General features: G+C 45.9%; 1 protein-coding gene across 1 annotated transcript; it reads right to left on the reverse strand.

Moving 5' to 3' along the window:
* Positions 1 to 4,268: 4,268 nt before the first annotated feature.
* On the reverse strand, positions 4,269 to 10,468 carry LOC102434987 (C-type lectin domain family 10 member A-like). Its single transcript, XM_023746198.1, has 10 exons — positions 10,256 to 10,468; positions 9,243 to 9,322; positions 8,534 to 8,650; positions 8,130 to 8,225; positions 7,967 to 8,038; positions 7,793 to 7,864; positions 7,601 to 7,687; positions 7,367 to 7,518; positions 5,517 to 5,623; positions 4,269 to 5,381 (listed from the first exon to the last, which is right to left on the reverse strand). The coding sequence occupies exons 2-10, from the start codon at positions 9,307 to 9,309 to the stop codon at positions 5,228 to 5,230; spliced, it is 924 nt and encodes a 307-aa protein (XP_023601966.1). The 5' UTR covers positions 9,310 to 9,322; positions 10,256 to 10,468; the 3' UTR covers positions 4,269 to 5,227.
* Positions 10,469 to 17,385: the final 6,917 nt, after the last annotated feature.

The raw sequence follows: 17,385 nt of genomic DNA on the forward strand, positions 1-17,385 counted from the left end.
GACAGCCAGAACTGGCAATAGCCACCATGCACCAACCAGCATCTGTGCTTCTAGTAGTCAGAGACCTGAACCGCCCAGGGACAAAGCCCCTTTTTTAAAGGGCTAGTACACAGGATTTTCCCTCCCAGACACTCACCCTAGTTTTAGGCAAAGGGAGAACAGTGTGAACTATGAACAGATAAAAGTGGTCCTGCCCTCATAGAACTTCTATTCTGGTGGGTGACAGATACAATAAATGAGTAAGAAATATATAATATTAGAGGCCCGGTGCACGAAAATTCGTGCACTTGGGGGGTGGGGTGGGGAGGTGTCTCTCATCCCAGCCTGCACCCTCTCACAATCCGGGACCCCTCAGGTAGGGTCCAGTCCCATCACAGCATGGCTCCGGTTCTACAGATCCTGCGGGCAAGGGGAGGAACCCAGAGGCCAGTCAGATGGCAGCATAGCTCTATTCCCACAGCTCCCTCCCACCGCAGCACCGCAGGCGGCCGGGGCCCACAGTTTCCACCCGCCATTGCACCTCGGGCAGCTGGGACCCAACCCATGCACAAATTCATCCACTGGGCCTCTTGTCTGTATATATAAAAGCCTAATGTGCAGAGTGTCCTCTTGGGAGTTCGACCGACTGGAAGTTCGATCGCTCGCTATGACGTGGGCTGACCACCAGGGGGCGGCACGTAGTGAAGAGAGGCCCCGGCCGGCAGCCAGCAGCCACTAGGGACCCTACCTGTGCACGAATTTCGTGCACTGGGCCTCTAGTTTTAAATAATAGCATTGCTGGTTAGAGTAGTCTTGGTTGTAGGTCTTTGTTTCTCATAACTTTGACTATTTCATGGAAATCCCTTCTGGCTGGAAATGTTTCTGTTGAGGAATTAGCTGACAGTCTTATGGGAGCTCCCTTTAGGTAATTAACTGTCTTTCTATTGCTGCTTTTAATTCTTTCTTTGTCTGTAACCTTTGACATTTTTATTATGATGTGTCTTGTTGTGAACCTCTTTGGATTCATCTCATTTGAGACTCTCTTTGCATCCTTGACTTGTGTGTCTTTTTCCTTCACCAGGTTTAGGAAGTTTTCTGTCATTATTTCTTCAAAAAGGTTCTCCATTTCTTGCTTTCTTCTCCTTTTCCTCCCCCTATGATGTGCATACTGTTATCCTTCATGGTGTCCCAGAGCTCCCTTAGACCAGTGGTTCTCAGCCTTCTGGCACTTTAAAAACAGTTCCTCATGTTGTGACCCAACCATAAAATTATTTTCGTTGCTACTTCATAACTGTAATGTTGCTACTGTTATGAATCGTAATGTAAATATCTGATATGCAGGATGGTCTTAGGCGACCCCTCTGAAAGGGTCATTCAACTGCCAAAGGGGTCACGACCCACAGGGTGAGAACCACTGCCTTAGACTATCCTTATTTTTTTAATTATTATTTTCTTTCTCTGTTCTGATTGGATGTTTCCTGCTACCTTGTCTACCAAGTCACTGATTTGATCATCTGCTTCACCTAACCCACAATTTATACCTTCCTTTGAAGTGTAATTCATTTCAGATATTGTATTCTTCACTTCTGACTGGTTCTTTATTATAGTTTCTATGTGCTCTTTTATGCTTACTATCTCTTTGTTTATGTTCTCACTGAGTTCATCCGTTCTTCCCCTAAGTTCCTCGAGCATCCTTATAATCATTGTTTTGAACTTTGTATCTGGTAGATTGCTTGCCTCCATTTCATTTCGTTCTTTTTCTGGGAATTTCTCCTGTTCTTTTATTTGGGGATGTTTCTTTGTCTCCCCATTTTTAATTTTTTGTTGGTGTTGTTAATACTCACGCAAGGATATTTTTCCCACTGATTTTTAGAGAGAGTGGAAGGGAATGGGGAGGGAAGAGAGAGAGAAAAGCACCATTGTGAGAGAGAGACATCAATTGGATGCCTCCCACATGTGCCCCTAATTGGGCCAGGATTGAATCTGCAACCCAAGTACGTGCCCTTGACCAGGAATTGAACCCACAACCCTTTAGTGTATGAGCTGAAGCTCTAACCACTGAGAAATGCTGGCAGGTCTCTCCCCATTTTGGCTGCCTCTCTGTATTTGTTTCTATGCATTAGGCAGGTCTGCTATGATTTCCAGTCTTGGTATGGTGGTCTTATGTAGTAGTTGTCCTGTGGGGCTCAGTTACACAGTCTCCCTTATAACCTGAGCAAGGTGCTCTGGGAATGTTCCTTGTGTGGGTTATGTAAGCTCTCCTGTTGTAGTTGAGTTTTGATTGCTCTTGGCCCCTCCGTGTATAAGCTTGAACCTCAGACTGGCTGACTGTGAGAATTAATCTCAACCATAGAGTATGAGATGCTGGCTGGGTGCTGACCACATTAAGTGGAATTCACCCCAGCAGCGTCTGCTGCCTGCTGAGATCTCCCTCTGAATATGCTGCTTATGGAGCTAAGTGGGTCCTGCTCTGATGTGGTCTGAAGCCCACCACTGGATGTTTCTTCTGGGACATCCTGGGAGGGACTCCAGTGCATGTTGATGTCAGATGCTGCCTGTGGCTGGCCCTGGGCTACCTGTTTAGAGAAACAAAGCAATACACCATTTGTGGCTGTCTCTGTTGGGCCTGGGTGTGCATGGCAGGGGTCAAGATGTGCACCAAAGCTGGCTTCCAACATCATCAAGGAACAGGTCAGCAAAAGGCCTAAGACACGCCAAGATGTGCTTCCACTGCCTCTGCATTCTGGCTGCCTGTTAGGTTCAGTCACTGAAAGAGCTTCTGGCAGTATGGGACTTGCATGAAGAAGGTTCTCAGTGATTCATCAGGTACCCAGTCTGATGATTTTCATGTGATGCTGGTGGGCAGGGAAAAGTGAAGATGTGCTGCCTCCAGGGGATAATTTTGTCCTTCCCATACTTTCCCTCTGATATCAACCTCTTTATTTTTTTAATATTTTTATTGATTTCAGAGAGGAAAGGAGTGGGAGAGAGAGAGAGAAACATCAATGATGAGAGAGAATCATTGATCAGCTGCCTCTTGCATCGCCTCAAACTGGGGATCGAGCCTGTAACTCAGGCATATGCCCTGACTGGGATTCGAACCATGAACTTCTGGTTCCTAGGTTGACTCTCAACCACTAAGCCATGCCAGCTGAGCCTCTGTATTGTTAATTAATTTTAATTGACACCTTTCTATATGCCAGGCAATTGTCTGGGTGCAAGTAATACCACAATGCATGGGTCCTGGCCTCTCTTAATGGGAACCCTTAGTTATGAGCTGGTTCTTTACAGGGTGTCCCAATATGCTTCCCCTGTATGCCAAATTGATTGAAAAACATAGCAATCTCCATGCCTCCCTATATCCATTCTCTCCACATTGTGACTTTGTAGCTCCTCCCATCAAAAGGTGTTCTATTTCCTGACTCCTAGAAGCGGGGCTGCCTTATGATTTACTTTGGCCAACAGGAGTTAACAGAAGTGATGCTTCAGTTCCAAAACTAAGACTGCAGAGTCCTTGCACTCTTCCAGTTACTCTTTTGGAACCCTGTCCAAAGGCAGAATGCGAATCAGCCCAGGCTAGGCTAGAATGACCCAGTCATCCCATTGTCCCAGCCTGTAGCCAGGCAAATGTCAGTCACGGAAGTGACACTGTCCTAGACCAGCTCCCAGCCAACCCACCAGCTGGCCTCAAATGCATGAACGAGACCATCTAAGGTGAGTCAAGCCTTGTCAGACCAAAAAACACCCAGTTGATCTATAGACTCATGGGCTATAACAGATGTTTATTGTTTTAAGCCGCTAATTGCGGTAGATTGTTAACAATAACTAACCAATACAACTGGGGCTGTTATCTGCTTCTCTTAGCAACTTTGGGATATTCAAAGAAGTTAAAGAATCATCTTTCATTATCACCCTAAGTTTAAACATTTTTAAGTGACAGAAAATAATGGAACTCAATCTATAGGAAAGAAAATGCTCTTTTCACTATGACATAGGACTTTCCCAGGCCTCACCTAGCTTCTTCATTCTGTTATTTTATGGTTGCTAACAATTAGTCTGTGTGTAATGCATAAGGTTTCACAAAAGAGAATATACTCTATGGTTTCATTTATATGAAATTCTGGGAGTTTTTTGAGATGAAGGAAATTTTCTACACCTTGTTGGAGTGGTAGTTACGTAGGTATTTATATTTCTCAAAAGTCATCTCTACTCTTTCAATGAGTTCATTTTACTATGTAAGAATTGTATCTCAATAAAGTTTATTTTTAAGGTTACAAATCTGGGTTGGCAAAGCAAAAGGGAACTCTTATGTACTACTGGTGGGAATGTAAATTGGGGCAACCACTATGAAAAATAATATGGAGCTTTCTGCAAAAATTAAAAATAGAACTACCATATGATCCAGCAATCCCACATCTGGGAATATATGCAAATGAAGTGAAAATGGTTTATCTGCATCCCATGTTCATTGTAGCATTATTAACAATAGCCTAGATATGGGAACAACCTAAGTGTTCATCAGTGGATGAATAGATAGAGAAGATGTGGTATATATGAGCAATGAAATATTATTCATTCACGAGGTAGAAGGAAATCCTGCCATTTGCCACAACATGAGTGGGCTTTGAGGGCATTATACCAAGTGAAATAAGCCAGACCAAGAAAGACAGATACTGCATGGCATCACTTATATGTGGAATCTGAAAATATCATATTCATAGTAAGAAATAGTAGAAAAGTGGTTGCCTGGGTGGTGGGGGTATAAAATATGGAGAGGTTGGTAAAAGGGTACAAACTTTTAGTTATAAAATGAATAGGTCTGAGGCTCTAATGTAAAACTTGGTGACTATAGTTGATAACACTCTATAGTATAAGTGACATTTGCGAAGAAAATAGGACTTAAGTATTCATACAAAAAATTAATATGTAAAATTATAGATGTGTTCATTAACTAGATGGGGTCTTTCCTTTACTATATATGTCAAATCACAACCATGTATACTTTAAATAACTTAAAGTTTTATATGTCAATTATACCTCAATCAAGCTGAAATTTAATTTTTAAAAACACCTTAGGAACTCTATACAATCTTTGAAAGTTAAGGAGAAAAATATTCAAAATGATGGCAGTGCTCCAATCTCCCAGGGCTCATTTCTCTCCCACAGAGATCTTGTTAGGGGTGTCTGGGGAAGAATCCCTCCCCCATCCCTGCCATGTCCATGGCTCAATGGTCCACAGGAAGCAGCTCTAAGACACTCCTATGCTGGCCTCACAGATCCAGCGGTAGAGCCTCTGGCAGACGTCGTCATTCCATTTGCCATCCGGGTGGAAGTGGGCACAGTCCTCACCTCCACCCAGCCCATGCCCCTGCCAGTCGTCTGGCTGGCCCGGCTTCCAGTTCCTGAGGGGGAAGGGCAACAGCAAGTTGGGAAAGTCAGATGGAACAGAGTGGGGGTGGGGAGAAGAGGCTGTAGGTCAGATCCTCGAGGAGCAGAGCTGAAGGGGAAGGAAGAGCACAGAAAGCAAATGTACTCACTTGAAGTTGGTCTCATAGTCTGTTCCATCCACCCATTTCCAGGCTCCTTCAGGATCACTGAGGCCCATCCAGGTGTATGAGGAGCCTATGTGCTTCTGGACAAAAGTCTGGGACGACAGAATGACAATAATGTCCTCCCCAACTCCTTGGACGAGGAGTTCTGAACTTTACACGTTCATTATATCAGTTGAGGGGATTTGGGATGTTTATCCCAATGCCCAGGCCAATTGCCATCAAACTCAGCTTTAACAACAGAGACTGGCGATTCCATCATTGTGCGAACATCATAGGGCAGTGATGGCGAACCTTTTGAGCTCGGTGTGTCAGCATTTTGAAAAACCCTAACTTAACTCTGGTGCCGTGTCACATATAGAAATTTTTTGATATTTGCAACCATAGTAAAACAAAGATTTAGGTTTTTGATATTTATTTTATATATTTAAATGCCATTTAACAAAGAAAAATCAACCAAAAAAATGAGTTCACGTGTCACCTCTGACCCGCGTGTCATAGGTTCGCCATCACTGTCATAGAGTGCACTTAACAAGCTGGATGGGATAGCCTACCGCACACCTAGGCCATGGCCTATTGCTCCTAGGTTATCAGCCTGTGTGGTGTGTTACTCTACAAAACCACAAGAGATGATAAAATCAAACACAAAAGGAAAGGATGCACAAAAGAGACACAGTAAACACAAGGTATATGATATGAGGCTGCTGCCAGCAAAACAAAGCATACGTTTAAACAACAAACTTTTTTTTATAAGTAGAAAGAATACACTCTAGCATAATAATAGTTTCCTATCTAATAAAGCAGGAAAATGCAAATTGACCATCACAACATCACAAAGGTGGTGGCACCCACAGTGGAGGAGGGGTTTCTGTAATACAAGATGGCTGCACCCACAGCGGAGGCCAGCTCCCCTAATGAGCCTTAACAAGCAATCAGCAGGGACCTGAGGCAGTGCCCCCCACCCAGTGGGGCTTGACCGGGTACCTCAGGTCATGCCTCCCACCCTGGCACCAGGGTGGGGGATCTCAGGCCGTGCCCCACGCCTGGCATGGCTTGATGAGGAACCTGAGGCCACACACCCCACCTGGCACCAGGCCAGGGGACCTGAGGCTGCGCCCCTTGCCCAGCGGGGCTTGACAAGGGTGGGGCCAGCCAGGTCTGGATCTCGCCCAACGGGGGTGGGGCCAGCTGGGTCTGGGTCTTGTGCGATTTTGAGGTGCCATGGGTGGGCAGCGACTTGTCTCTGGGTCCTGCGGTGCACCCCAGGCTCTGACAGGAGGAAGATTTTCATATACATTTTAATAATTTTCTTACATCTCTGATACTTCTATTATAGAAAAAGGACAAATAGCAATATTACAATATTTCCTCTAATCAATCCCCTTTTCATGTGCATGAATCTTCATGCATCGGGCCTCTAGTAGTATCATAAATGCATAAATCAGTAACAGTTGTTTATTACCATTTGCAAGTACACTGTACTGTGCATAATTGTAAGTGCTGTGCTTTTATACATATGACTGGCAGTGAGGTAGGTCTGTTCACACCAGCATCAGCACACACACCTGAGCAATGTGCTACGCTACATCATGACAGCTACTGCCCACTAGGTGAAAGGAATTTTTGGCTCTAATCTAATCTTATGAGACGACTGTTATCTCTTTGGTCCATCTTTGCTGAAATGTCATTGTGTGGCCCATGATTATAAATCCCTCAGGTGTGGCTCACATTGCCATGGTCTTAAAGCTCCCTGGTGATACCAGTGTGCAGCAAGAGTGGAGAACCGTTTCTTTAGTGGGGCCAGTTTTCAGGACCTGAGCTCAGACCTGAGCCCTCACCTGCTCCTCTCTGGAGTTGATGACAACCAGGTGGGCATTCTGCAGCTGGCAGTACTTCTCGGCTTCGGGCCAGGGCTTCCCAGTACCAGAGACCCAGTAGCAGCTGCCTTCATGCTTCAGCCAGTTAATGGGACAGCAGGTATTCTGAGAGTCTGAGGTGGAAAGGGAGGATGATCTGATATGCTGCCCAACATGGGCAGAATATAGGGCTAGGCACTGCCCTCCACCACTCACCATTGCTCTTGAGCGCAGCCATCTGACAATTCAGGGAGTTCAGGCCTTTGACGAGTTGCTGGACTTGCAGGAGCATTTCAGAATGACCTGGGGCACACAGAAGGGCAGTGGGGACAATGCAGGGGGGCCGGCTCAGGGCCCTCCATGCTCTCCCACCACATCAGGCCCAGGGGAGGGGAGAAGGGGCCTGACCTGCTTTGAGTTCCTGCTGCTCTTTCTCCAGCTTGCTCTCCAGAGAAAACACCTTGTCATTCAGGCTACGGGCTGGAGGGGAGGGCACTCAGCACCCCAGCCTGCGCCCACCCCACCTCTGTCCTGAGAGCCGGGCCCCCACCCTTCCACACTCACTCCTGGAGGGCCTCTCACCTGCTTGCAGTTCCTGCTCCTGCTTTTCCACCACAGCTTTCAGAGATGTTATTGTTGTTTGCATACTGCCACCTGGAGGACATGGGGACTCAGTGCTCAGGATCCAGCTCCCCCTCCCCCACCACAACCCCAACCATCCTGAGCCCCTTCCAGCCAGGCTCACCCTGGGAGTGCAGTGCCTGGACCTCAGCCATCGTGTTGGAGGTGAAGTTGCTGAAAGTTGCTCTCAGGGTCTCCAGGTCCCTCCGCATGTTGGCATCTGACCAGGCAGGTGGGACAATGAGAGCTAAGATTGCTCAGTCCTGTCTGTGCTGACACTCAGCAGGGCACTTGACATACATTGGCTCATTGGGTCCTCACAGCCACCCCACTTCAAGGGACAGGCGCTGTTGTTATCCAAGCTTGCAGAGAGGAAACTCAGGCTTCCAGAGGTTAGGCACTTGGACTACATTACCCATGAGTAAGCAACAGAGCCAGCAGCCGCCTTTACCCACCATGATCATCATCAGTGCCTGGGTTACTGTGCCCCACTATCGCCCCCTTCCCTGCCCATCCTGGGACACTCACTTTTGGATCCAATCACGCAGATGCCAATCATCAGGAGAAGGATGAGGCCCAGAGAGAGCAGAAGGGGCCAGGGGCCAGAGCAGAGATGCTGCAGGAAGGCTGGGGGAGGAGGCAGCCCTGCAAGAGGAGAGGACATCAGGACATGGAGGTTGAGGACAGGAGAGACACGGGGGAGGAGCAGGGGCCACAGGGACCTGTCAGGGATGAAGAGTGGTGCAGGTAAAGCTGGGGAGAGGCTGTGGTGCAGGGGATGCCCAGGCATCTCACCCCTCATGGACCAGCACAAGTTCTCAGTCACACAGACCCCCTCTCCTCCAGAAACACATGATGATGACATGTAAGGTCTTATCATCAGGCCTGGAACAGGGGGCAGGAGGACACAGAGGGAGCCGGGGCAGCCAGGCCCTCAGCAGGCTCGTGCTTATCTGTATTGTCAGGTTAGCCACCGTTTTTCTTCCAAGCATGACTGTTCACTATCCCAGTGTAAATGCTCATGACCTTCCCCAGGGTATAGCAGCCAGGACTGCTTTGGTCCACCCTGATCCTGTCCTTCAGAGGATTGTGAATCCTCTTCATACAGGTGACCCCTCAGAGTGGGAGAGCCCAGCAGTGGACATGGTAGAGGTGCAGATATACCATGACAACAGATATCCTTCTAAACATATTAAGAAAAGTATTTTAGAAGACACCATTTCTCCTTTCCTCTTACCATTTCTAGAACCCTGGCTTTTCTTCTCACTCTCCAAGGACTGGAGGTCTTCATACTTCACTGACATCCTTGAACCAACTCTGAAATGGAGGCAGGGCCAGAGACCAGGCTAGGGATGGAGTTAGGCCAGTGGTCGGCAAACTCATTAGTCAACAGAGCCAAATATCAACAGTACAACGATTGAAATTACTTTTGAGAGCCAAATTTTTTAAACTTAAGCTATATAGGTAGGTACATTGTTATTAACTTAATTAGGGTACTCCTAAGGCTTAGGAAGAGCCACACTCAAGGGGCCAAAGAGCCACGTGTGGCTCGCGAGCCGCAGTTTGCCAACCACGGAGTTAGGGGATGGAGGAGGTTGGAGCTGAAGTCAGGGATGATGTCGAGGTAAGAGAAGTTCAGGTTGAGGATGAGCCAAGGGTTAGGGAGAGGAATGGGAATGGGCCTAGGTTTGCAGCAGAGGTTGGGAGTGGGGTCAGGATTGGTCTCTGGGCTGGGGTCAGATTGAGTGTGGAATGAAGGTGAAGGTAAAGTTGGAGCTAAATATGGGACTAGGATTGGGTCTAACATTGGGGATGCAATTGAGTTTGCATCTCCTTCTTTGATCTTGGTTAATACTTCAGCTTGGACCTGAAGCTGGAAACAGAAGAGAGTCAATTTGGGGCTTGTGTTAAGATTCATGTTGACTTTGGGGCTGAAGCTACGTTTGGGGGTTAAAGGAGAAGATGGTGTTTCTAATGAGGTTAGGACTGAGGCTAGGCTGGGGCTAGAGATGGGGCTGGAGATGGGGCGGAGTGAGTCTCAGTTTGTGACCGAGGTTTGGCTGTCATATTTCAACCTGAATCCAGTTAAGTGAACAGAGTCTAAAATTCCCACTTGGCCACTAAATCTCCAAGCTGCCCTTTTATATCTCTTTCTATTCCATCTCTCTTGAGACCCACAGCCCCCTCTCCCTGCTTTCTCTAACTCCCTCCCTGTCCCCTTGGTCTCACCTGCATCCCCAGCCCAGTTACCTGTGCAAAGTCTGGAGGCTGTGATTCTTGGGTTTGCAGTGCAGCAATGAGCAGAGTTGGTTAAAATGAAATCCTGGAGAGTGGGGTAGAGGTGCCTGGGGGAGGAGTCGAATAAATGACTGGAGTCCTGCTGGTCTCTGTGTCTGAAAGCCCAGGAGTCTATACTCTGGGATCTCTCATTTCCTTGACTTTGGGCACTAAATAATAATCAGATCACAGGCTGAGACTGCGTGTTTGGGGTGTTAGCTATCAAGCCAGTTTTGCTCTCCTCCTCCTGTGTATGCCTCCTCCCTTTCCGCTTCTTTCAGCCTTCCTAACTTCCTCATTTTTATGATTGTGAAATGAGTCCTGACCAGAAGGGATAAGTGGTCATTGGGCATCATAGTGACTGGTTGACCAGTCGTAACGATTGCTTAGGCTTTTATATAGATAGATAGATTTGGTGTTGTATTGTTTTAAATATATGACCATGGCTTATAAACAGCTTCTTACTGGATTTTTTTTTTTACCCAACCTAAGATTTTCTGTTTATTTATTAGTAGAATTAAACCTATTTACTATTCACATTTATTATATTATTAATACTACTAGAGGCCTGGTGCATGACATTCATGCACTGGGGTGGGGGACCCTCAGCCCGGCCTGTGCCTTCTCACAGTCTGGGACCCCTCAGGTGATGTCCGCTGAGGGGTTCTTAGTGCTGCCACAGAGGCAAGAGAAGCTCCTGCCACCGCTGCTGCACTTGCCAGTTGTGAGCCTGGCTTCTGGCTGAGCAGTGTTCCCCCTGTGGGAGCACACTGACCATCAGGGGGCAGCTCCTGCTTTGAGCATATGCCCCTTGATGGTCAGTGCACGTCATACCTACTGGCCATTCTGCCATTTGGTCAATTTGCATATTAGCCTTTTATTATATAGGACTAGAGGCCTGGTGCATGAAAATTCATGCACTGGAGGGGGGTCCTCAGGCCAGCCTGCCCCCTCTGACAGTCCGGGAGCCCTCAGGGCAGCAGATGACTTGGCGATCAGGAGAAAGCGATGCCCCCATCACACCTCTGCTGCTGCCACTGCCGGCAGCACAAGCCTCAGCCGGCCCTGGTTACCAGAGCCTTGGGCAGCCCTGGGCGGCTGGGCAGCCACCATCCGAGGCTTGCCTTCACCTTGGGCTGGCCCTGGGTGGCTGGGCAGCCGCCATCTGAGGCTTGCCTGTGCCTCAGGCCAGCCCTGGGTGGCTGGGAGGCAGGGGGGACTGGGGAACTCAGGAGGCAGGCACCCGGTGGGGCTGAAGGGATTGGGCACCATCATCTTGTGGCTGTGGGTGCCGCCATCTTTGAGGGTGGGGCAGTCAATTAGCATAGTCCCTCCTTATTGGCTGTGGGCACTGCCATCTTTGTGATGGCATGAGGGTCAATTAGCATATCCCCTCTTTATTAGATAGGATAATTTATTTTTGCTATATAATTTTATGGGGGGGGGGGTGTTTGTTTTTAACCCTCATCCAAGGATATTTTCCATTGATTTTTTTCCCAAATTATAAGAGAAAGTTTATTTAGAAAGTTACAAGGTAGTAGAAGTGAGCCAGCTGGACTGCATAGGCTCAGGAAACAAGTTACAGAGGCAAAAGAAGAACCCTTGGAGCTTAGGAGAGGGAAAGGCAAAGGTATCATGCTGGGGGGGGAGGGACCAAAAATGCCTTTCTCCACCCCTCCACTCCTCCACCCCCAGCTTTTCTCCCGCGCAGAAGCTCTTCCCAGCAGCAGACCCCTTGGTGGGCAGAGACCACCACAGGGCTCCGAGTGATCCCTCTTAGGAGGCTGGAGTCTAGCACGCATGGAGCAGGTAAAATAAGGAATTTTGAGTTTTTCCCATTGATTTTTAGAGAGAGTGGAAGGGAGGGGGAGAGACACAGAGAGAGGAACATCGATATGAGAGTAACACATCAATTGAGTGCTTCCCGCACATGCCCCAACCAGGGCTGGAGGATCCAGCCTACAACAAAGGTACATGCCCTTAACCGGAATGGAGTCTAGGACCCTTCAGTCTGTAGACCAATGCTCTATTCACTGAACCAAACTGACCAGGACTATAATTTTATGTTTTGATCTGCCATATTTTCTTGCCTTTTTTTTCCTGACTTTGACAGGTTGTTGTTGTTTTGTTATTGTTGTTTTTGCATTTTCTTTCTTAAAATGGTTTTGAAAATTTCTTGCTTCTATTTTTCAGTGTTTCCCTTCAAAATTTTCTCACTAGGTTGTCGTAAATGTTTCCCTCCATGTCCCGCATGGTTCAGGGTTCAATATCTGGAAGAGGAGCCACACACAAATGAAATAGAAAAGACAAGAGATAATTTGGAAATATTGGGGGACCAGGCAGGTAAGTCCAACTCAAGAGGAAGGACTTCCACCCGTGCTCAGTCCGCACCGACCTTTTATAGTCTGAGGTAAACAATGCAGTGGTTACCATAGTTACAGTTCTTGTGAGTTTCGCCTGTTTTGATCATGTTTACACTCCCTGCACTTCCCTCAGCCCATTAGCTTCCCAGGTAAGATCTGGGGAGTGTTATAAGGTCAAGCCTAATTATGCTTAGAGGACTGAGCCTTCTCAGCTGGGACTTGTTTGTGACTTTGCCAGCAAGTCAATCGGAGGCTCAACCCTATATCAGTTTCCCACATCTCACCCTTTTTTTTTTTATTAGCTACTATAATGAAAAACTTAAACATCAAGAACAAAACTCTGGCTATTAAAACAGTAACAAAACAATGCCAATCCATAGCCCAAAACATTTTAAAACTTAAACATAACATTTTAAGCCCATCTGAGCTATAAACTGCTGTCCTTTGCCAGTAATAATACAAGCTTGTAAACCTTCTAAGACATCTCGGCCCCAAAAATTGACTGCAATTCCAGAGACAATGTAGAGCCGAAACCATCCTGTCTGTCCTTCCTCATCTTGCCACCTTAAGACTGCAGCACTACGTTGTGTGTTATCAGGAACTCCCACCCCCCCTAATTGAGTCCATAGCTTCTACCACGGACCAACTTGGAGGCTAGAATTCTTTGCTGATAACGCTGACATCTGCCCCAGTGTCTACTAAGCCCTTAAACACTTTTCCTTCTATTCTCAAATTAATCATAGGACGGGTTTTGCTAATTTCCTGTATCCAATAGATGTCTGAGCTTCCAAACCCTTGGGCCCCTCTCCTCCTGTTAATAGCCTCGCCTTGCTGAACATAAGGTAAAAGTAGTAACCGAGCAATCCTTTGTCCTGGAGTAATTCGCATAATATGATTACATTCTAATATAACTTTAATCTCTCCCTGATAATTTGAATCTATGACCCCAGGAAAAAGAGTTAATCCTTTCAGAGTGTTTCCACTTCTCCCTAAAATTAATCCTAAAGTTCCCGGTGGCACAGGTCCCCAGATTCCTGTAGGAACAGCTTGCCAAGCCATATCGGGGGTCAAAGTGACCGCTATAGTACTGTTAAGATCTAGGCCTGTGCTCCCTGGAGTGGTCCGGATCAGAGAGTCCACTGTGGGCTTTGCAGGGCAGATCTCCCCTTTTAATGACGGGGCTAGGGGCAGCCCCTCTGGCCGTTTCCCTGCGATTGGCCATACCCTGTGTCTTGATACAATGGCTGCCTATTTTTATGGAATCTCATTTACAACGGCTGGCGCAATGGTAGCCCTTCTGACACCTATTACACCGAGAGGTTGGATTTGTGTTGATCGGCTCAAGAGGCGGGATGTTCGTGCCTTTCCCTAGAGCGCCTCCTTGTGTCCTTCTTAATTGCCTACATTCTTTTCTAAAATGTCCTGTTTTCCCACCATTATAACACTTATTATTCTTTACAGTTACAGCTGCAGCGAGTACATTTGCTAGAAAAGTGCCTGACCCCACATTCTGACATGCTCGAATCATTTCTGTAATGGTACTACCTTTTCTCAGAGGCATCAGGCTTTTCTTACAATCCTCATTGGTGTTTTTATAAACTAATTGCTAAATTAAAATATCTCCTGCTATCTCATGTTGAATCTGTCATCTCACTGCTCGAGTGAGACGAGCCACAAAATCAGAAAATGATTCTAAAGGCCCCTGCATGCATTTACTTAAAGCTCCCTCAGAGTCCCCTTTTGCTGGTAAAGCCCACCAAGCTTTCTTTCCACAAACTCTAATTTGCTCATATGCCAGCTGCACATCATTTAACTGAGTTTGCATGTCATTATATTGTCCCAGTCCTGCTAGCATTTCATAAGTTATTTGAGCATTCAGTCCACGGTTTGTATGGGCTTGCTCCTGGCATTTCTCCAAAAATTCTCCCCTCCATAGTAAATAATCTCCTCCATCCAGAGTTGCACGAGTTAGAGAATACCAATCATAAGGAATTAAGAATGCTTCAGAAATATTATTCATAATTTCTCCTGTAAAAGAAGCGGTTGGACCATTTTGAACTACACTTTCACGTAAGGCCTTTATCATTTTAAAGTCAATTTTTTCATGGTGTCTTGTTATCTGATTCGGGAGCTGTGGGTCAGCTACCTGTATGATAGGAAATGCAAACCTTTCTTCCACCGGCATGTCCTTCAATCCTTCTCTGATGACTTTTTGCACAGGTGATTCTATTAACGGTGAGTTAATCATTTCAGGATTAGGACAAGGAGGTGGAGGTGGAGGGTGCCATGAAGGCCAGTCCTCCAATTTTTCTTCCTGCTCCTCTCTAGGAGGAGCAGAGGGAACCAGGAGAGGAGGCTCCTTCTCAGCCTCTCTAAAAGGCTCTAGCAAATGCAATATTGTGTTCCTCATGGAAAAACAGTTTTGGTTTTTTTTGTGTGTGTGTTTTTGTTTGTTTTTTGTTTTTTAAGATAAGTTTTTCTCTGCTTGCTGAACTTTTTTCAAGTTCTGACTTACTTTTTGGCAAACTTTCAAGATCAAATGTACCTTCTTCTTACTTTTTAAAGCCGAATCTTTTTTTTTTTTTAAGCCGAATCCTGCCCCATTAGCCTGGTTGAGAAAACGTTCCCACACCGCCTACAGCTCCGGGCTACTGTAGCTGATTGTGGCCGTTTGTGTGCGGTGAAATAACCCCTCACCTTTACGGTGAATTTTCCTACCTTTACGGTGAATTCTTTGTTCCTCACTTTGCCAGTGAAACGTCGTGTTTTCGCTCTAGCAAAACCTTCACTTCCAGAGTTCCCCTCGGGCGCCAGATGTCATAAATGTTTCCCTCCACGTCCCACGTGGTTTCAGGGTTCAATATCTGGGAAGAGGAGCCGCACACAAATGAAATAGAAAAGACAAGAGATAATTTGGAAATAATGGGGGACCAGGCAGGTAAGTCCAACTCAAGAGGAAGGACTTCCACCCGTGCTCAGTCCGCACCGACCTTTTATAGTCTGAGGTAAACAATGCAGTGGTTACCATAGTTACAGTTCTTGTGAGTTTCACCTGTTTTGATCATGTTTACACTCCCTGCACTTCCCTCAGCCCATTAGCTTCCCAGGTAAGATCTGGGGAGTGTTATAAGGTCAAGCCTAATTATGCTTAGAGGACTGAGCCCTCTAAGCTGGGGCTTGTTTGTGACTTTGCCAGCAGGTCAGTCGGAGGCTCAACCCTATATCAGTTTCCCACACTGGGTATCTTTTATTGTTCTATTGAATAGTAAAGTTATTTTATCCTGTTCCCAAAAAGTTAATTGGCATTCAGATCACACTTGCATTGTGTTTATATGTAATTTCTCTGACATTTATAGACCATAAATGCCACCTTCAAACAGCAGAATACACATTAATTGTAAGTACTACATAGAACTTAACTTGAAGATATATCATATCATGGATCATACAACAAACTTTAACAAACGTGAACAAATTAAAATTTTATAACATATGTACTCAGATCATAATGGAATTTAACTAGAAATCAATAACAGCAATGTAATTTAAAAATCACCAGAACCCAGGAATTAAGCAACCTGTTTCTAAATAATCCATGGATCATAGACAAAGTTTCAAGAGAAACAAGGAACTAATTTTGAACTCAACTACAATTAAAATACAGCATATCAAATTTGTTTTAAAAAGGAACACAAGGAAAAGAGGCCCGTGACCTGGTGCTATTGTGGTGATCAACATGTTCTTCACAGCAGGCATCCAACACCAGCCTCTCATTGGATCCTCTGGTGCCTTCGAGACCTCCTAGGGCAGTGATGGCGAACCTTTTGAGCTCCGCGTGTCAGCATTTTGAAAAGCCCTAACTTAACTCTGGTGCCGTGTCACACATAGAAATTTTTTGATATTTGCAACCATAGTAAAACAAAGATTTATGTTTTTGATATTTATTTTATATATTTAAATGCCATTTAACAAAGAAAATCAACCCAAAAAATGAGTTTGCGTGTCACCTCTGACACGCGTGTCATAGGTTCGCCAACACTGCCCTAGGGGACCCTCTCACCATGGAAGTTCCTCATGAGGACCATGAACTCTCTGGCTTCCCTCTGTGATGGTCACCATGGTTCCTGCCCCAGATGGCAGCTGTGCACCCACAGCCTCTTTCAGCCTCACTTCCTATATGGCTCAGGCCTGACATCCATGGAGTCCACGAGGCCTCCTTGTCCTGGCAGATGGCCAAGTATAGCCTGATTAGCTGATGAATGGGCAGCTCCAGCCCAGGTTTACATCTGAAATTTCCTTGAAATAATCTCCTCAACTCCCTCCTCTCTTACAGAGGCTGGGAAGAGTGGTGGTTGCTTGTTTTCCCCTCTGCCTACATGGGTTCAACTCCTGTTTTAATGTCTGGGCTTTTACCAATAATCATTTTCAGCTTCAGAAACCCAGCAAAATTGCTATGAAAACAGGAAAAGTGTCATTAACTTCCTATTTGGTGTGGCTGTCACTTTTCTGTTCCTTAACTGAGATTGCCAAGATTGTATTTATCACATTAATCTTTTCGGAAATGGATCTTTGTTACGAAGATAGAAAGACAAGCTGCGCACTTGGAGAAAATATTCGCAAACTACATAGCCAACAAAAAACTGACATCAAGAATATATAAGGAATTCTCAAAACTCAACAGTGAAAAAACAAAACACAAGTAATCCAATTGGAAATTGGCAAACACACACACACACACAC

Source organism: Myotis lucifugus, unplaced genomic scaffold (genome assembly GCF_000147115.1).
Source record: "Myotis lucifugus unplaced genomic scaffold, Myoluc2.0 scaffold_634, whole genome shotgun sequence".
In the NCBI taxonomy this organism is placed as follows: domain Eukaryota; kingdom Metazoa; phylum Chordata; class Mammalia; order Chiroptera; family Vespertilionidae; genus Myotis; species Myotis lucifugus.

Coding starts and splice junctions, on each gene's coding strand:
- LOC102434987 (XM_023746198.1), bottom strand. CDS start 9,309: ATGTCAGTGAAGTATGAAGACCTCCAGTCCTTGGAGAGTGAGAAGAAA. Junction 7,865..7,966: donor GGAGCAGGAACTGCAAGCAG/GTGAGAGGCCCT, acceptor CCTCCCCTCCAG/CCCGTAGCCTGAATGACAAG. Junction 5,382..5,516: donor GACTATGAGACCAACTTCAA/GTGAGTACATTT, acceptor CTTCCCCCTCAG/GAACTGGAAGCCGGGCCAGC.